The sequence below is a fragment of the Thalia democratica genome, chromosome 8 (assembly GCF_965202585.1).
Source record: "Thalia democratica chromosome 8, ktThaDemo2.hap1.1, whole genome shotgun sequence".
Taxonomy (NCBI): Eukaryota; Metazoa; Chordata; class Thaliacea; order Salpida; family Salpidae; genus Thalia; species Thalia democratica.
Genome location: NC_139172.1, coordinates 55,811,659 through 55,833,637, shown reverse-complemented (window position 1 = coordinate 55,833,637; position 21,979 = coordinate 55,811,659). Strand labels below are relative to the sequence as shown.

Below are 21,979 nucleotides of genomic sequence, written 5' to 3'. Positions count from 1 at the left end.
AAATATCTAGGTTGTAAAATATTTAAATCTCAAGTCAGGATGGTTTGTAAGAAGATAATTCACGAAGAATTGACATATTTCTTTGTATCAACTCCATTGAAGGTAAATTAATAAAAATATCTAGGTTGTAAAATAGTTAAATCACAATTCAGGATGGTTTGTAAGAAGATGTTTCACGAAGAATTGACATATTTCTTTGTTTCAACTCCATTGAAGGTAAATTAATAAAAATATCCAGGTTGTAAAATAGTTAAATCTCAAGTCATGATAGTTTGTAAGAAGATAATTCACGAAGAATTGACATATTTCTTTGTATCCTCAGGCATTGAAGGTAAATTAATAAAAATATCCAGGTTGTAAAATAGTTAAATCTCAAGTCAGGATGGTTTGTAAGAAGATATTTCACGAAGAATTGACATATTTCTTTGTATCCTCAGGCATTGAAGGTGAATTAATAAAAATATCCAGGTTGTAAAATAGTTAAATCTCAAGTCAGGATGGTTTGTAAGAAGATATTTCACGAAGAATTGACATATTTCTTTGTATCCTCAGGCATTGAAGGTGAATTAATAAAAATATCCAGGTTGTAAAATAGTTAAATCTCAAGTCAGGATGGTTTGTAAGAAGATATTTCACGAAGAATTGACATATTTCTTTGTATCAACTCCATTGAAGGTGAATTAATAAAAATATCTAGGTTGTACAATAGTTAAATCTCAAGTCAGGGTGGTTTGTAAGAAGATAATTCACGAAGAATTGACATATTTCTTTGTATCAACTCCTCATCGAAGGTGAATTAATAAAAATATCTAGGTTGTAAAATAGTTAAATCTCAAGTCAGGATGGTTTGTAAGAAGATATTTCACGAAGATTGACATATTTCTTTGTATCCTCAGGCATTGAAGGTGAATTAATAAAAATATCTAGGTTGTAAAATAGTTAAATCTCAAGTCAGGATGGTTTGTAAGAAGATAGTTCACGAAGAATTGACATATTTCTTTGTATCAACTCCTCATCGAAGGTGAATTAATAAAAATATCTAGGTTGTAAAATAGTTAAATCTCAAGTCAGGGTGGTTTGTAAGAAGATATTTCACGAAGAATTGACATATTTCTTTGTATCAACTCCTCATTGAAGGTTAATTAATAAAAATATCCAGGTTGTAAAATATTTAAATCTCAAGTCAAGATGGTTTGTAAGAAGATACTTCACGAAGAATTGACATATTTCTTTGTATCAACTCCATTGAAGGTGAATTAATAAAAATATCCAGGTTGTAAAATAGTTAAATCACAAGTCGGGATGGTTTGTAAGAAGATAATTCACGAAGAATTGACATATTTCTTTGTTTCAACTCTTCTGGAATTGAAGGTAAATTAATAAAAATATCTAGGTTGTAAAATAGTTAAATCTCAAGTCAGGATGGTTTGTAAGAAGATAGTTCACGAAGAATTGACATATTTCTTTGTATCAACTCCTCATTGAAGGTTGATTAATAAAAATATCTGGGTTGTAAAATAGTTAAATCACAACTCAGGATGGTTTGTAAGAAGATATTTCACGAAGAATTGACATATTTCTTTGTATCAACTCCATTGAAGGTTAATTAATAAAAATATCTAGGTTGTAAAATATTTAAATCTCAAGTCAAGATGGTTTGTAAGAATTCACGAAGAATTGACATATTTCTTCGTATCAACTCCATTGAAGGTAAATTAATAAAAATATCTAGGTTGTAAAATAGTTAAATCTCAATTCAGGATGGTTTGTAAGAAGATATTTCACGAAGAATTGACATATTTCTTTGTATCAACCCCTCATTGAAGGTAAATTAATAAAAATATCTAGGTTGTAAAATAGTTAAATCTCAAGTCAGGATGGTTTGTAAGAAGATGCTTCACGAAGAATTGACATATTTCTTTGTATCAACTCCTCATTGAAGGTGAATTAATAAAAATATCTAGGTTGTAAAATAGTTAAATCTCAAGTCAGGGTGGTTTGTAAGAAGATATTTCACGAAGAATTGACATATTTCTTTGTATCAACTCCATTGAAGGTTAATTAATAAAAATATCTAGGTTGTAAAATAGTTAAATCTCAAGTCAGGATGGTTTGTAAGAAGTTCACGAAGAATTGACATATTTCTTTGTATCAACTCCTCATTGAAGGTGAATTAATAAAAATATCCAGGTTGTAAAATAGTTAAATCTCAAGTCAGGATGGTTTGTAAGAAGATATTTCACGAAGAATTGACATATTTCTTTGTTTCAACTCCTCATTGAAGGTGAATTAATAAAAATATCTAGGTTGTAAAATAGTTAAATCTCAAGTCAGGATGGTTTGTAAGAAGATATTTCACGAAGAATTGACATATTTCTTTGTATCAACTCCATTGAAGGTGAATTAATAAAAATATCTAGGTTGTAAAATAGTTAAATCTCAAGTCAGGGTGGTTTGTAAGAAGATTCTTCACGAAGAATTGACATATTTCTTTGTATCAACTCCATTGAAGGTAAATTAATAAAAATATCTAGGTTGTAAAATAGTTGAATCTCAAGTCAGGGTGGTTTGTAAGAAGATTCTTCACGAAGAATTGACATATTTCTTTGTATCAACTCCATTGAAGGTAAATTAATAAAAATATCCAGGTTGTAAAATAGTTAAATCTCAAGTCAGGATGGTTTGTAAGAAGATGTTTCACGAAGAATTGACATATTTCTTTGTATCAACTCCATTGAAGGTTAATTAATAAAAATATCCAGGTTGTAAAATAGTTAAATCTCAAATCAGGATGGTTTGTAAGAAGATAGTTCACGAAGAATTGACATATTTCTTTGTATCAACTCCATTGAAGGTAAATTAATAAAAATATCCAGGTTGTAAAATAGTTAAATCTCAAGTCAGGATGGTTTGTAAGAAGATATTTCACGAAGAATTGACATATTTCTTTGTATCAACTCCTCATTGAAGGTAAATTAATAAAAATATCTAGGTTGTAAAATAGTTAAATCTCAATTCAGGGTGGTTTGTAAGAAGATATTTCACGAAGAATTGACATATTTCTTTGTATCAACTCCATTGAAGGTGAATTAATAAAAATATCTGGGTTGTAAAATAGTTAAATCTCAAGTCAGGATGGTTTGTAAGAAGATACTTCACGAAGAATTGACATATTTCTTTGTTTCAACTCCTCATTGAAGGTAAATTAATAAAAATATCTAGGTTGTAAAATAGTTAAATCTCAAGTCAGGATGGTTTGTAAGAAGATAATTCACGAAGAATTGACGTATTTCTTTGTATCAACTCCTCATTGAAGGTTAATTAATAAAAATATCTAGGTTGTAAAATAGTTAAATCTCAATTCAGGATGGTTTGTAAGAAGATATTTCACGAAGAATTGACATATTTCTTTGTATCAACTCCATTGAAGGTGAATTAATTAAAATATCTAGGTTGTAAAATAGTTAAATCTCAAGTCAGGACGGTTTGTAAGAAGATATTTCACGAAGAATTGACATATTTCTTTGTATCAACTCCATTGAAGGTAAATTAATAAAAATATCTAGGTTGTAAAATATTTAAATCTCAAGTCAGGATGGTTTGTAAGAAGATATTTCACGAAGAATTGACATATTTCTTTGTATCAACTCCATTGAAGGTAAATTAATAAAAATATCTGGGTTGTAAAATAGTTAAATCTCAAGTCAGGATGGTTTGTAAGAAGATAATTCACGAAGAATTGACATATTTCTTTGTTTCAACTCCATTGAAGGTAAATTAATAAAAATATCTGGGTTGTAAAATAGTTAAATCTCAAGTCAGGATGGTTTGTAAGAAGATACTTCACGAAGAATTGACATATTTCTTTGTTTCAACTCCATTGAAGGTAAATTAATAAAAATATCCAGGTTGTAAAATAGTTAAATCTCAAGTCAGGATGGTTTGTAAGAAGATATTTCACGAAGAATTGACATATTTCTTTGTATCAACTCCATTGAAGGTGAATTAATAAAAATATCCAGGTTGTAAAATAGTTAAATCTCAAGTCAGGATGGTTTGTAAGAAGATATTTCACGAAGAATTGACATATTTCTTTGTATCAACTCCATTGAAGGTGAATTAATAAAAATATCCAGGTTGTAAAATAGTTAAATCTCAAGTCAGGATGGTTTGTAAGAAGATAGTTCACGAAGAATTGACATATTTCTTTGTATCAACTCCATTGAAGGTGAATTAATAAAAATATCTAGGTTGTAAAATAGTTAAATCTCAAGTCAGGATGGTTTGTAAGAAGATAGTTCACGAAGAATTGACATATTTCTTTGTTTCAACTCCATTGAAGGTGAATTAATAAAAATATCTAGGTTGTAAAATAGTTAAATCTCAAGTCAGGATGGTTTGTAAGAAGATATTTCACGAAGAATTGACATATTTCTTTGTATCCTCAGGCATTGAAGGTGAATTAATAAAAATATCTAGGTTGTAAAATAGTTAAATCTCAAGTCAGGATGGTTTGTGAGAAGATATTTCACGAAGAATTGACATATTTCTTTGTATCAACTCCATTGAAGGTGAATTAATAAAAATATCTAGGTTGTAAAATAGTTAAATCTCAAGTCAGGATGGTTTGTGAGAAGATATTTCACGAAGAATTGACATATTTCTTTGTATCAACTCCATTGAAGGTGAATTAATAAAAATATCCAGGTTGTAAAATAGTTAAATCTCAAGTCAGGATGGTTTGTAAGAAGATATTTCACGAAGAATTGACATATTTCTTTGTATCAACTCCATTGAAGGTTAATTAATAAAAATATCTAGGTTGTAAAATAGTTAAATCTCAAGTCAGGATGGTTTGTGAGAAGATATTTCACGAAGAATTGACATATTTCTTTGTATCAACTCCATTGAAGGTGAATTAATAAAAATATCTAGGTTGTAAAATAGTTAAATCTCAAGTCAGGATGGTTTGTGAGAAGATATTTCACGAAGAATTGACATATTTCTTTGTATCAACTCCATTGAAGGTGAATTAATAAAAATATCCAGGTTGTAAAATAGTTAAATCTCAAGTCAGGATGGTTTGTAAGAAGATATTTCACGAAGAATTGACATATTTCTTTGTATCAACTCCATTGAAGGTGAATTAATAAAAATATCCAGGTTGTAAAATAGTTAAATCTCAAGTCAGGATGGTTTGTAAGAAGATATTTCACGAAGAATTGACATATTTCTTTGTATCAACTCCATTGAAGGTTAATTAATAAAAATATCTAGGTTGTAAAATAGTTAAATCTCAAGTCAGGATGGTTTGTGAGAAGATATTTCACGAAGAATTGACATATTTCTTTGTATCAACTCCATTGAAGGTGAATTAATAAAAATATCTAGGTTGTAAAATAGTTAAATCACAAGTCAGGATATTTTGTAAGAAGATGCTTCACGAAGAATTGACATATTTCTTTGTATCAACTCCTCATTGAAGGTGAATTAATAAAAATATCTAGGTTGTAAAATAGTTAAATCACAAGTCAGGGTGGTTTGTAAGAAGATAATTCACGAAGAATTGACATATTTCTTTGTTTCAACTCCATTGAAGGTAAATTAATAAAAATATCTAGGTTGTAAAATAGTTAAATCTCAAGTCAGGATGGTTTGTAAGAAGATGCTTCACGAAGAATTGACATATTTCTTTGTATCAACTCCATTGAAGGTGAATTAATAAAAATATCTAGGTTGTAAAATAGTTAAATCTCAAGTCAGGATGGTTTGTAAGAAGATATTTCACGAAGAATTGACATATTTCTTTGTATCAACTCCTCATTGAAGGTGAATTAATAAAAATATCCAGGTTGTAAAATAGTTAAATCTCAAGTCAGGATGGTTTGTAAGAAGATATTTCACGAAGAATTGACATATTTCTTTGTTTCAACTCCATTGAAGGTAAATTAATAAAAATATCCAGGTTGTAAAATAGTTAAATCTCAAGTCAGGATGGTTTGTAAGAAGATATTTCACGAAGAATTGACATATTTCTTTGTATCAACTCCTCAGGCATTGAAGGTGAATTAATAAAAATATCCAGGTTGTAAAATAGTTAAATCTCAAGTCAGGATGGTTTGTAAGAAGATATTTCACGAAGAATTGACATATTTCTTTGTTTCAACTCCATTGAAGGTAAATTAATAAAAATATCTAGGTTGTAAAATAGTTAAATCTCAAGTCAGGATGGTTTGTAAGAAGATGCTTCACGAAGAATTGACATATTTCTTTGTATCAACTCCATTGAAGGTGAATTAATAAAAATATCTAGGTTGTAAAATAGTTAAATCTCAAGTCAGGATGGTTTGTAAGAAGATATTTCACGAAGAATTGACATATTTCTTTGTATCAACTCCTCATTGAAGGTGAATTAATAAAAATATCCAGGTTGTAAAATAGTTAAATCTCAAGTCAGGATGGTTTGTAAGAAGATATTTCACGAAGAATTGACATATTTCTTTGTTTCAACTCCATTGAAGGTAAATTAATAAAAATATCCAGGTTGTAAAATAGTTAAATCTCAAGTCAGGATGGTTTGTAAGAAGATATTTCACGAAGAATTGACATATTTCTTTGTTTCAACTCCTCATTGAAGGTGAATTAATAAAAATATCCAGGTTGTAAAATAGTTAAATCTCAAGTCAGGATGGTTTGTAAGAAGATATTTTACGAAGAATTGACATATTTCTTTGTATCAACTCCATTGAAGGTAAATTAATAAAAATATCCAGGTTGTAAAATATTTAAATCTCAAGTCAGGGTGGTTTGTAAGAAGATATTTCACGAAGAATTGACATATTTCTTTGTTTCAACTCCTCAGTCATTGAAGGTAAATTAATAAAAATATCTAGTTTGTAAAATAGTTAAATCTCAAGTCAGGATGGTTTGTAAGAAGATAATTCACGAAGAATTGACATATTTCTTTGTATCAACTCCATTGAAGGTGAATTAATAAAAATATCCAGGTTGTAAAATAGTTAAATCTCAAGTCAGGATGGTTTGTAAGAAGATATTTCACGAAGAATTGACATATTTCTTTGTATCAACTCCTCATTGAAGGTTAATTAATAAAAATATCTAGGTTGTAAAATAGTTAAATCTCAATTCAGGATGGTTTGTAAGAAGATATTTCACGAAGAATTGACATATTTCTTTGTTTCAACTCCTCAGGCATTGAAGGTAGTTTGGAAATTTGTATATTTAAATTGGTGAGCAGTCATATTTGAAAAGGAGTTAGATAAGTCAGGTTAGAAATATTTAATTTTTTTTAAGTTTTGTTGTAAGTCAGGGTTGCGTGAATAATAACCCGAAAAAAACTCAAATTTGAGAAGTTTTCAAAAAAAAAACTAAATTTTTGTACAAAAATCTGGAAAAACCTGCAGTTTTTAAAAGTTTTTAGGTGTTTTCTAGGTGTTAAAATTCAAAAATCAAAACAAATGCATAACATATGAAGATGTTAGTAAAATAAGTTTAAAGTTTTGGAGATAAAAACAAAAGGAAACATATGTTCATAAATTAATTTTGAATACGATGATACGTGTCATAATATATACATTTGTGTGTTTTACTTATAAATTGAAATATAGTTTATTGCTTATAATTTGGTTTAAATTAGTTGAATGTATTTTATAAAAAAATTAAAATAAAATAGGGTTTTTGTAACGACTAAAAATTTTTGTTGAAAATTAATTGTGTAAGCAATTAAAAAATATTTTGAAATTTATTTATTCTAAAATATGTAACTTTAAATTGTTTTTACTTATAACACTTTCAAAAATTTTGGTAATGTTTTTTAAGTTTTTTCAATTATTTTGGTATTGACGAAGCTAATAAATTTTTGCTTTTGTTGCTCTAAACCTAAAGCATTATTTAAAAAATTATTATTTGTTTTTGTTATGAATCATATTTTAAGTCTAGTAAGTTTGTCATGTTTTTTATATTTATAACTGTCTTTTGTTGTTATCTAACTTTAAATAACTTTTTTGATAAAAAAGCTTTTTGATGTAATTAAAATAATTTTTTATAAGATATTAATGTAATACAAGTAAATAATTTCATAGCTATTAAGTTATCAAACTAACAATTATAGTGTCTAAGATTTTTTTTTTGGGAAAAAATATTTCACTTAAACGTAGCAACTGCTGTCTTTTAATGTTTTGTTCAAAATTTTTTAGAAATACTGTTTTGTATATTTGATAACTGTGCAATATTATTTTTTTCAGAATATTAGTTTAATTTTATTAAAACGCAATAAAAATATCTTTTGTTTATTGCACATGATAAAGTAGTAAAAAATGCAATAATATTTAATTGTTTTACTGCATATTAAAGTTGAACGTTAAAAATTTAGAATTAACCTTTTCTTATAAATACTCTGTAATATAATAATACTTCTTTAAATTTTTTTTACGATTATTAAGTTCAAAAGTTATTTTGTATATAAAAATGTTAAATTTAAGTTCAAATTATTAGAAAAAGTTTAACAAATTTATAATTATTTAATCAACATAAGCAGTATTTATTGTCTAGCTGCAATAAAATGTTGCGTATTGTTAAATTGACCTTTTAATAAGTTACTGAGTTTATTGTCTGTAATTTAATTGATTTTTTTCAACTTTGTATTTTAAAAGTTTATATTTTGTTTTTCAGATACTTTTTTACTAAATAAACTTCAGTAGTAATTGTACTATAAACTCAAACTAAAATGTTTGTAATAACATGTCATATTCTTGTGTCCAGTTGTTAAAACTGAAAAATTAAACGAGTAGCAATTAATTGATCTTTAATTTATTAACAAGTTGAATGCCAACTATTTCATCGAATAGTTAGTAGAAAAGATTTCACTATTATTTAAACTAAATTTTGTATGTATATTATATAAAATAATTAAAAATTTTCAACACAAAAGTAGTGTTAATAGATTAAAAATTTTCATTTTAAAGTGATAATAACCTTGTTAATTTTAATCTTAAAGATAAATGTATAATATTTATCAGTTAGTAAAATCTATTGTGTATATTTAAAACCTTATTTAATTAGCTAAAAAACAAAAAACTACAAAAATAAAAAAGTGAAAATAAAACTGTACACTAACTACTGTTCTAGTTTTTACTTTTTTTAATAATAACAATATATTAATGTTTCAAATGAGATTTTTCCATTAAAAACTTGAAATGTCAATCAAGATTTAGTTGGCGACATTCAAATAGCCACATTTTGAAGGATCCCTTTGTAGTTTTACATTTGTCGTTTTAAATATATTTTGTTTGTTTAATCTCTATTGTAGTTTGAATGTTTCTCCATTTTCATATGTTTTTGATTTTTTTTATGTTTTGATATGTTTTTTTATACTGCTTTTTTTTGTTATTTTCGTAGACTTGAAACTTTAAAAGTTTTCATATAATAGTTATTTGAAAAAATTACAAAATGTTTTAAACTAATACGGTGTTTTATTTTAGTTCTTAAAACTTGTCTTTGTAGGGTTAAGTTAAAATCACTGTATTGAAATATTCACATAGGTCTAAAATTGAGAATTATGAAAAAGATACATTTCTTAATAGTTTTTTTTTTACATCGATCATTTATTGTACAAACTTAAACTCCCTAAAATCATAAATACTCTTAAATAGCATGATATTTATTTTGAAAGCATTATAATACGTTTTAGCTGATAAGAATTTGGAATACATCCAAAAAATACTACTACGTAGTAATTTGAATTCTATTCGTGGGAAATCTTGTATTTTGTTTTGCTTGGAACCGTTTTTTCATAAATATTTATTTATTTATTAATTCAAGCTAACTATTATTGGTTAAAATTGTTACTGTTAAAGTATGATTTTTTGGCAGTTTTTAATAACAGAATAATTAAAGTACTGTTCTTAATTTAAGCTTTTAAGACCTTTTTGGTTTAGTTGATTAGATAGCTTAATAGGAATTGAATTGGCAAAGAGATGTATTTAGTTAGTACTTAATCTACACGTCATAAGACTTCAATGAGCTCATTGGTATTAAGAAGTATAAAATATAAATTTTAATCAGATTATGTTTAATTTAATTAGTTAATAAAAACTTATTACATACAATTACTAAAAAAAAGTCAAATGACAACAATAATAAAGTTAACATGTACTTAAAAATTAATGTAAACTGCAGTAAAAAATTATATTTCTTATAAATAATGAGTAATGTAGTTTTATAGTATCTTAATTAATACACAGTAATATTTTTTATATTTTATACTTGATCAAATTTTAAAAGCTTCTTTCTACTTGAAATTTGTAAAACTATCTTTCGTTTAAAATGATCGCTAAATTAAAAAAAAATTCAAATTATTATTTTTGCAAGAAATTCATGGTCTTTTTTTCCAAATTACGACCGAGTCAATGACCGTATTTAAAAAAAGATTTTCTTTTCAGGAAAAATGTCTCCAAAATTCATAATATTGTTTTAAAATTGTAACCAAAATTACTGTTTTTTTTTTGAAATTACTACAGTATTAACAATTTAGATTGTTTTTGTTTGCAGGAAAAATGCCTCCAAAATTCCTGGTTTTTATTCGAAATGATCACCAAGTCCATGGCGTTCCACTTGAATGACCGCAACGTTCTCAATTTTCCCGCCAAATCTTTCCCGCCCAATTGTTTCCCGACCGGCTTCTTGGAGGGAATCAAGAGATTGGTCAAGTTCGCGTCCAATGAAATCGTCACAAAATCAGAAAAAGTTTGTTTTTCTTGTTTTCTTGATTTTTAGTTAATTTTTAAACAAATTGCAGCCTTTGATGCTAAGAATAATGTTGATAGTAAAAATTTAAACAAATTAACTTAATAACCTATACAATGATCATAAATTCAGAAAACAACGTAGATATAAAAGCTTATGTTCTCTTCAAATTGGTATTAAGAAAGTTTTAATAATTTTTTAAACATTCCAACAAGTGCAGTTCTTTTAATAAGTTTCGTAAGGTTTAAAAGTATTACGGTTTAAGATTTTTATTTTAAAAAAGTAGTTTGATAAGAGCCAAACTTCTCATTATTCAAAATTATTTTTATGAAAAAAGTCAAGATTGAAAATAATAATAGTTTAAAAAAAGAACAGTTCGTTTTAACTTTCTACCAATTAAAGTAGAAATAACTAGTTTACCAAAAATATATTTAGTGTGTGATTAAATAGTAATAGCAAATGAGTTTTAAGTATTAGCAAACTAAATCAATTAAATATATTATTAAAATCTGGCGTATTCAAAAAGACGTTGTTTAAAACGATTTGGTGTTAAATATATATTATTAAATATATAAACAGTTTAATGAGTATTGTTGATATTATGTTACAATAAAGAAATAAATCAATAAAGAAATACGTTTTTTTAAACTAGCATAATTTCTAAACTTCATTAAATTTTAGTTGCTTAAAAAAATATAATAATACCTAAGTTGTTTTTGTAGTATTATTTTTTTAATTATTTAACTTTAACTGAGCAGTTGATTTTTTCAAACTAAGTTGATCTTAATAACCTGTTTAAATGCAACTTTTAAACTAATGGCAAAACTGTTTTCAAATATTTAATAATTTTAAAACTTAAACTTTTGTTTGATTGGTTAGATAGAAATTTTCAGCATGACAAAAAAAAATTTAACTGAAAAGTAAAAACATGAAATAAAGTATAAAAACACTGAAAGAAAACATTAAATTTAACTGCAAAATAAAAACAAAATCCCAATAATCATCACTGAAGTCGAAACGCGCTGTAATATCTGTTATGACGTCATAAGTGTTTTAGCGGTTAAAGAGTCGTAAAAGTTTTTCAATTTATTTCGCTGCATATTTAGAAACATGATGTCGAAGAGAATTTTTAGTAATTCAGGATCGAGCATTTTGGCAGCCTGTAAAGGCATGTTTAAGTTTATTTGGTTTTCCACTTTTAGATTGAAAATTAAGTTTTGGATGAAATTACGTACAATATTAATTGTATTATTTTATGGCTATTATTTTGGTAAACACATAACAAACATAAGTGTTATTATTCTATTGTTTTAACACTTTTTACTTTAATTAAATCAAAAAATAAAAACACAAACAGAAATATAAAGGGCTGAAACTAAAAAAGTAAAAATTAATAAGTAAAACTAAACTCGAATCGATAAAATAAACTTAAACCAAAAACACAAAAAAAAAAAAGCAAAAATTGATATTAAATCTAAAACCGAATTCAAAAATGTACTCTGAACAAAGTACAAAATTTAACCAAGAATTTAAATAAAAAAAAAAGTTTCAATTTTAAATTGAAATGTCACGAGCATTATTGCATTAGAAAAATAATTTTGATATATGTCACATTACAAAATCACGATGAAATAATTTTCGAGTCAAAAGGTGGAAGTTTTCCAATTTTGTGCTCATATTAAACGGGTGTTAAAATTATTTATTTTAGTAAACTTTCGGGATTAGTTTAGCAAAATATTTAGTTTTTAAAAAGTTTGTTTGTTAGAAGATCTCAACTAGACGATTTTTTTTGTATAAATTTCCAAAACTGGTTGGTTTATGTCTAAACTGATTCATACATTTTACCATTAATATTTTAAAACTAACATTATATTTAATTGATATTATCAATTTTTCAAAGTGTGTTCTACGTTACTTGCATGAAGTACTTACTAATGGACTATTATTAGAATTTTTTTTGTAAAATATCTAAACCCTGTTTAGTTTAGTTGTTAGCAAATTTTAGTTGATGAACGCTTGTTAGACATAGTTAATTCTTTACAAACCTTTTAATTGACGGATGTATGTATTATTTGTTTCATGCAACTAAAGTTTAAAATTCTTGTATGGATAGCATTTTATTCAATTGAAGTTTTTTTATATGTTCTACGCGAATTATTTAGTTAAATAACCATATTAAGTAAAAAATTATACTAAAGTATTCAAAAAAGTTTGAAGTAGAAAGTTTAACCGAAGTATAAAAAAAGAAATTAAAAAAACTAAAAATAAAACCGAATCACAAAAACACTTAAATTGTACATTAAAATATACTATCAAAATCCACCCTCGTTCAAAATCCACCCAATTTTTTAATTTTTAATTTATGATATATAGTTTTTGCATTTTTTATAATTTTTTTTTTTGCTATCACTGTTACCCCTAACCCTTACCCTTGATCGGTAAGCGGCTCTCGAGTTTGACTGGGTGAATTTTGAACGTGTGCCAAAATACTGATATCGAAGTGCGCTCTTATCTCTTCAGGGTTGCCACTTTACCTGGAAACCTGAAAAAGCCTGGAATTTTAAAATTTTTGAAAAAATCCTGGAAAAACCTGGAATTTTAACAAATTTCACATATTCAGTAGTAAAAATTCGATTTGACTCAAAAAGTCTATCATATAACGAATGTTTTTGTCATCGTCAAAAAAGTTTTTTATCATAAAACATTTTTAAAGTAGTTATACAGTATCTTTCCAATGTTTTTATACCATTTAATACAGTTTCATATCTTAAACTTAACTTTAAACTAAATATAGACCTAAAAATATTTACTTTTAAAAACCTGGAAGAAATTTGGAAAACCTGGAAAAAATTTGGAAAAACTGAGTGGCAACCCTGTTTCTTGTGGTGACGTCATATGTATTAAAATAGTCGAAGAGTCGTAAAAATATGACAATTTGTTTTGTTACAAATTTTTGTAATGTCTACTTGTCAAAGATGGATCAGCTTGTTCGCTGTTAAAACTTTTAATAAAGAATATTATTGTGACGTTTATAATTTCTAAAAAAATTGTTAGTGTTGTTAGGGCAACTGTTATTTTGTTTTTAACATAATAGTCATGAAATTGTTGTCAAAAAATATTAATATATTTAAAATACTACATTGGTGAGACTTTCGAATAAACAAAAGTATAGTTATTGACGAAGTTTTTTAATAGTTATGTTTACGTTTTTTGTTTTAGTTGTTGACATTTTTTTATTTTTCCCTTCTTACATTAACTATGATGGTTCTTGAAATGTTTTTTTTTTCAATGAAGAAAATTTGTTTAATATTGACGAATCAGGACTGTATTTTTAATATGTTTAATGTAAAATAAGTTAAGTTTGAAGTATTTGTTTGAGTATGTAAAAATAAAAGTTATTTACATTTTACTAATTAATGTAGATACATTTTTGCAATCCCTTAATTGATTTTTCATACTATAAATTTAAAAGTTTTATGTTTATAATTTAAAAGTTGTATGGGTCGGAAATAATAATGTGAACAAGTTTATAATAAACATATCGAAAAATTGAACAACCATACAAATTGTTGCAATTTAATTTTGTATCAATAACCTATTGTTTGAAATATTTGTATTTATAGATGTTATGTTTCGAACACTACAATTAAACACAAAAAAAAAGCTGTCAAGCTGTTCGTGACGTCACAAGTTTATATTTGTTATTTCAATGTTGTAAAACTTATATATATAGTTTATAAATACCACAATAGTTAATCAATGTAGCATTGTAATTATTTAGTTATTTTTTGAACAGTTTGAAAATAGCTGTATTATCAATTTTTTTAAAAATGGCCCAGAGTATTTTTTAAATTATCCAATATGTTATTCTAAAGGTAAATAGTTTTTGTTAAAAGTCTAAGTCACTTATAAAAAAAGTATTTTTTATAGAAAAACTGATAACAATTTCTTAGATATTTCTTTTTTTAATTTTCGATAATAACCCTTGTAATAGTTGTTACTTCATTTAAACAAGAATTTTTGTTCAATATTGATAATTCACAACTGTATTAATATTTTAAGTAAATTATGTTTTTAAGTATTTATTTCAGTGATTTCCGATAGATAAACTTTAAATTTTATCAATCAATATAAATCTTTGCAATCTACAAAAACTTTTTTTCATACACGAAAAATTTGACTGCATTTTTTAGATAATTGAACATGGTTTAATAGTCGAAGTAATTATAATGATTGTAATTAATGTGACCGAACAAGTTAAAAAAAATGCATATTTTAACAACAAAATTAGTTCTAACAACCTGTATTTTATTAGTAGTTTACAGTTTAGTAGCTTTGCACATCTATGATTTAAATTTCGAGCTAAGTAAAACACAACAAAAATTTCTTAAAATGCTCAATAAAAAATGCGTTGTCACAAATAAAAAGATGATTTAATTCATTAGTTCATTAGTAGTAAAGTTCGAAAAAAGTTAATTTTTGTTCGGTTTGGAAACAACTTTTAATAAGTTTTAAAAGTAGTTGGTCTACTAACTTGTGTTCCAATGAACTTATTAAATAATATTATATTAAACGAAAACTGTTTATTTTTATCTATTTATAATTTTTTTTTGTTGTTAAGTTTATTATAACTTATTTTGTGTTTTTTAAGTGTAACGCAGATTGTGAATTTAGAATTTCTTTTATGATATTTTGTGCGTAGTAAGTATGATTTTGTTTCAGTTTGTACAATCATTATTGAAAAAAATTTACTATTTAAACTTTATGTTTTTCGCTATAATGCTTAATGCTTTTACTATTTTGTTACTTAAAACTTATTCTATTTTGCAATTAATAGCTTTTATTGGTTGGTCTAAAGTTTTGCCATTCTGCAATAATTCAAACATTTCGTTTAGTTTAATTTGTTGTTGGTTTTTTAATGTAGATGTGAAAAAGATTGAAAGTTTCTTATCAAGTTTATAGAAAAAAAAATGCTCTTAAGATCGTACTGCCGTAAATTTTATAAAAAGATAAAGTTGTTTTATGATAGCCAAACCTCTCATATTATCTGCAACCCTTGAATTTTTTATTAAAAACGTCAAGGTTGAAAGTTGAAAATATTTCTTAAAAGAACAACCAGTTTTAACTTTCTACCAATTAAAACTGTTAGGTACAATTTGTTTACCAAAAAAAACGAAAGTATATAGTGTTTTGTGATTAAATTCATTGGAAATGTAATAATAACTATGAATTCTAATAGTTAGCTTAATATTAAAATCAAATATAGATAGTTGTAATAACTAGTTTACCAAAAAACTTGGAAACTATGTATTGTGTATTAAATAGTAACTGCAAATGTAATAATAACTATGAGTTTCGAGTGTTAGAACATTGAATCAAATAAAGTTGGTATTAAAATTTATCCTAGTTAAAAAAACTTCCTTTAAAACGATATGGTGTAAGATATTTATTTTTTATTTATACAGTTTTATGAGTTTTATTAAAAATGTCTTAAAATACTGTAAAATAAAAAAGAAACACGTAATTTTAAAACCGTCTTAATTTTAAACTAAATTAAGTTTCAGTTTCATAAAAATAAAGAATAATAACTTGATGGATTTATAGTTTTATTTTGTTCATTAGATTATTTTACACGTTGATAAAGCTTTCAGTTTTTTCTAATTAGGTAAGCCTTAATATTCTTTTTTTAAAAAATGCAACTTCTAATTTTATAGCCAAAGCATTTTCCAAACAATTAATGATTTTAAAACATAAGTATTAAGTAGTTTGATAGAAATTCTCAGCAAGACATTAAACCAAAATTGAAAATTAAAAATTTGACCGAAATATAAAAGCATAAAATAAAAATTTAAAAGCATAAGTAAAAAATCAAAAATAACCTGAAAATAAAACCACATGTTAAAATATAAAGTTTAAATGAATTATAAAGTCTCGGAATCAAAAATACAATTTCACTCAATTTAAAAGCAAAAAACGGAAATGTAAAAATTTCTGAAAAGTTCAAGCCCAACTACAAAACCATAAATACAAAAATCAAAAACGCATAAATCCAAATCCGCTCAAATCCAAGCAATGACGTAGTGCGTGTTCTGGCTGTTTAAAAGTCGTAAAGTATTTCAATTTATGTCGCTATACAATCTTAAACATACTTCGATGTATTTATTTTCGTCATCATTTTTACAACTTAGATAATTTGTTGTAACATTATATTCTATCAGCTTAAAAATAGAAGTTGAAATTTTGGATTATAATTGCGTTCAAAATTCACTTTACATACATTTTCCTTTTAAGCTACTATTTTGATTCTTACACGTTGAAATCAAAAGTTAATTTTGTAGAATACTTTTTAGATCAAAAACGGTTTATAATAAATATATTTAAATTTGTATCGAATTTTTAACGATTTAATTTTTCCATATATTACATAAAGTAGGTCAATAGCTTCTTAATATAAACTGGCTGTCATAATAATTAATTATACTTTTCTATTGTTCAAACACCTTATTTTGAAGTTTATTAAATAGTTCATTGAAAAGTCTCCGGGGTAAAATAAATATAAAAATCAAAAAAAAAATAAGGACACAAGTACCAAGCAGTGAAGTCAAAACACGAACTAAAAATACAAAATTTAGTTGAAATACGAAGCATAAATTGACAATGAAGAACTTTAGCGAGATATTACTAAAAAAAGCGTTTAAAGATAAATTTTAATCAAAAAGAAAAAAATTGAAAATGCACTCTAAGCTCGGTAATGAGTCGGAATAAAAAAAATTGAAAACCAAAAGTTTTATCTACATAAAACGCGGAAAATGTGGAAATAAGTTTAAATTAGAAACGCGCTCACAACTCGATGATGACGTAACGGGCGTTTAAGCAGTTGAAAAGTCGTGAAAGTTTTACTATTTGAAAGTTGCAAATATATAAATGAACATCCTTTCGTCGACTCACAGACGATGCCAGTTTTCTAATTTTGAGCAGCTTATTAATGGCTGACTAAATGATAAATTATTAGGACAATATTTTGATTATTTCAGATTTTAGAGAATCTCGAATATAAATCTTTATATATATATATTTATAAAACGAAAAAAAAACAACTAATTTTCGAATCCTTTACTAAGTTTCAACGTTTAATACGTATCTTCAAAACGAAATAAAGAACATTGCAATATTTTTAAAGAATCACACAAAAAATACATTATGACATTTCAAATAAAATTGAATAATTTTAGTTAGCTTACCTTAAAAACAACTTATGTACTAGTCAACTTAGTTTTTGCTTTGTTTCTTTTTGGCTTTATTTTATTGCTAATTTTGTTATTGATTAATGGTTTTTGTTCTTTTAAAATACATGTTTTGAATGTGGAGACAGGGTTGCTGCCTTTCTTTTCTTTTGTTTTTAATGTTAATTCTTTTTCAATTTTTTCGATTTCATACTTTTATTAGCAACATTGACAATGAAGAACTTTAGCGAGATATTACTAAAAAAAATATAAAGATAAATTTTAAACAAAATTACAAATTGAAAACGCACTCTAAGCTCGATAAAGAGTTGAAATAAAAATAACTAAAATGAAAACCTAAAGTTTTATCGACATAAAACGCAGAAAATGTGGAAATAGGCTGAAAATTAGAAACACGCTTAAAACTCGATGATGACGTAACGGACGTTTAAGCAGTTGAAAAGTCGTGAAAGTTTTACAATTTGTGCGTTGCAAATTCGCAGACGAGTAGTTGCTCATCCTTGACGAGACCATTTCAAAATTTTGCGCAGCTAGTAGATGGCTGTTTGCATGATAAAAAACTACTTGTTTGTTAGAACAAATTTAGTAAAATATCTAATTTTCTCAAGTTGTTAAGATAAAGTCTTAACCAATTGTAACTATGTTTTATAAGGTATGAAAAATGACGTGTTTATGTTTGAATTGCTCCATGCATTTCTATATATTACAAAAATAATTAAATTTATTAAACCATTAGTATATTCCAAAGGAACTTTACATTAAAAGGTATTATTTAGTAAGACAAACATTTTATTTGAATGAGGTTGTATAAAAATATATGTCCAACGTAAATTAATTAGTTTGATAATTAAGTTTAGCAAATAATCTTGACAAAATATAATCACAAAAATATATAAGCTTAAATCAGTGAAATGATTTTGAATAAAAAAAACACTAAAATTTCGCACTAAACTCAATAGTGATGTCATAGGACTTCAACACTCGAAGAGCGGCAAAAGTTAATGATTAATTCCATTGCAGATTGATAAAATTATCTTTGTAATTAACCTTTTTTCTGTTTTTATTTAGCTAGTAAATAGCTGTTGTCAATAAAAAAAAAGACAAGTACAGCAAATATCTGTATACCTAAGTTGTCAGCACTTTTTTTTGAATTTTTTTTCAAAAATAAAAATATTTTATAAAATATCTATATAGCACTGTTGGTATTTAACCTATGAGTGCTGGTTGAAACTATTTTTAGTAAAATATTATTGTACTTTTTAATATTTTTAGTATAAAACCATTTATGGAGAATCGTGTATTGTTTTTTAGCGTGAAATTTCATTAATTGGCATTAGGACGTACATTTTAATTTAAACGACTTTATTCCGTCTTTGGTGAATTTATACTATATATCTATATGGTAAATATCTAGTGACATATTTTAGTTTTTTTATTAATTAACATCTTGCAAACGTGAAACACGTATGTACAGGGTTGCCACTTTACCTGGAAACCTGGAAAAACCTTGAAAAACCTGGAATTTGACAATTTAGGCAAAAATAACCTGGAAAAACATTGAATTTGAGAAATTTTGGAAAAAACCTGGAAAAACCGGGAGTTTTGATCAAAAAACCTTGAAAAACCTGGAATTTTTGATAATTATAACATTTTTAGTACTAAAATTTCAATGTAACACAAAAAATCCATCATATAAATAAGATTTTTTTGTCATCATCAAATTTTTTTTATTAAAAAATACATTTAAAGTAACTTTACAGCATCATTTAAATATTTTTGTACTATTTAACACAGTTTCTTACATAGAAATTAACTTAAAACTGAAAATAGACCAAAAATGTTTACTTTTAAAATCCTGGAAGAAATTTAGGAAACCTGGAAAATTTTTTGAAAAAACGAGTGGCAACCCTGTATGTAAAGAAATAAACTTAGTAAAAACTTTTAGTTTATATTTAAAAAATATATACAAGATTAAGCATTCTATTCACAAGAACTAAAAAAGTTTAATTATTATTTTTAACAAAGTTTTCTATTTATTAAACACATGTTGTTTGATTTAATTGTAGTCATCAAGTTAGTCCTTAGTTTAATATAACAACTTATTAAAGAAGTTATTTATTTTTAATAACAAAAATGGTTGTACATTGATAATTCAGAACTATTTTATATATTTTAATGTGGTTTATTTTTGTAAGTATTTATTTCAGAATATATGCAATTAGAAAAGTTTTTAAATTTTGCTATTCAAAATAAAGCGTTTTTGCTATAGACGTATTTTATTAAGTATGAAAAACCACTTTGGTGCTTTGAATAAAATAATTAAATTTTAATATGGTATATATTTATTTAAAAAAAATTGAAAATATTGTCAACTAAAATATATCACCTAGTTGTATTATATTTATTTATTAGTTAAGTTTTTTTCTTATTGTGTATGTTACAATTAGAGCTTGAAATTAATTAAAATACAACAAAATTTACAAAGTTGTAATTCTCAACACTCTCTTAAACTCGTAATTACGTCACAAGTTTGTATTCGCTTTTAAGTTGAAATTTTTTTTGTTTATATTTAGCAGATACCACAGCGTAGAATTAGACTGCCATTGTGGTTTTTGCATTTTGTACAGTTTGTAAACAACTGTATCAAACATTTTCTCTTGTAGAATAAGCTGAATAATGTTTTGGCAACTTTAGTAACAGTTTTAAACTTTGATATTTTAAATACATTTCAAATATTCTTTCCTCATAGGAATTGTAACTTGTGTCTATTTTCATAAGAAAAGTAATACTCTTATTCAAAAGCTTGATTTTTAAAAATATTTTTTATTATATTACTCATACCAATTGCTTCATTGTTATATTTTTAACATTTAAAATTGAAACATTTTGTTAATGAACCTTTAATTTAATGAAATTAATGAAAATTTATGTTTATTACATTTGCCAATAAATTTTTATGGCTTAAAGGAAAAATTAAACATTTTTTAGTTATTAATTTTTATTTATTGTAAAGTTTTAGTTATTTTAATTTAAAACAAATATTTTAAATGGTTACTTATTTTATACGTCTTTTATAAATACTTCAAAAAGAAAACAACTAGACTTAAATATTTAGTAAATGATGGTCCAATAAAAATGTTACAAAAGTATTAAAGCAATTGAACGTTTAAATAACAAAAATATAAAATTAAAACTTAAAAACATTGAATTTTTTATGCGCTGTAAAAGCTTGTAGTTGTGTCACAGGTGTTTTGCAGAGCTGTAAAAATTTTACAATTTTTCTTTTAAATTTTTAACCAACAACCTTGTTGTTGGAAAGACCATTTAAAATTTGTTGTAGGTTAAAATTAATACAAAAAAGTTTTGTGATAAATCTAGTTTCTTTTCAGGTTAGTTGTTGGCAAATTTTAACTGATGAGCGCTAAATGAAAATAAATACTAGTATTGTTAGGGCAACTGTTAATTTGTTTTTTACTTTCATCTCATGAAGTTGTTATCAATAAGCATTTGTTTTATTACTTAATTGACAAATATTGTGAAAAATATGACTCATTAACAAAAATTTCAAAAATAGAATTTTATTTATACGCTGTTTATTTTGATATTAGACTTTTTTATTTTTTATTTTTGCATCTACTGTAACAACCCTTTAAGATTTTTATTTTATAAATGAAAGTTCGTTCCATATTAACTTCTCAGAACTCTGTTCAACATATTTTAATTTAAACTGTTTTTACAAACTGTTTACTTTAGTATATATCAGGGTTCGTGCGCGTCAGGCTAAATCAGGCTAAGTCAGGCTAAATCAGTTTTTTTGAAAAAAGTTGAAAAATTCAGGCTAAATCAGTTTTTTTTTGTTTTTTTGAGAATGTTAGTTTTTCTCAGTTCAAATACTTGAAAATTTAGATAAAAAAAAAGATGATAAATATTTTTAAGATCAAATTGAGGTGTGAATTTATTTCTAAATAAAG

General features: G+C 25.2%; 1 protein-coding gene across 1 annotated transcript in view; it reads left to right on the top strand.

The window, feature by feature from the left end:
* The window catches only part of LOC145843324 (dedicator of cytokinesis protein 7-like), a 105,016-nt gene that overhangs the window by 38,689 nt on the left and 44,348 nt on the right, over window positions 1-21,979 (top strand). Inside the window, exon 23 of the mRNA XM_082950786.1 lies at window positions 10,570-10,764. Within this exon, the coding sequence (XP_082806912.1) occupies window positions 10,570-10,764 (195 nt within the window). The remainder of the gene's footprint in view (window positions 1-10,569; window positions 10,765-21,979) is intronic.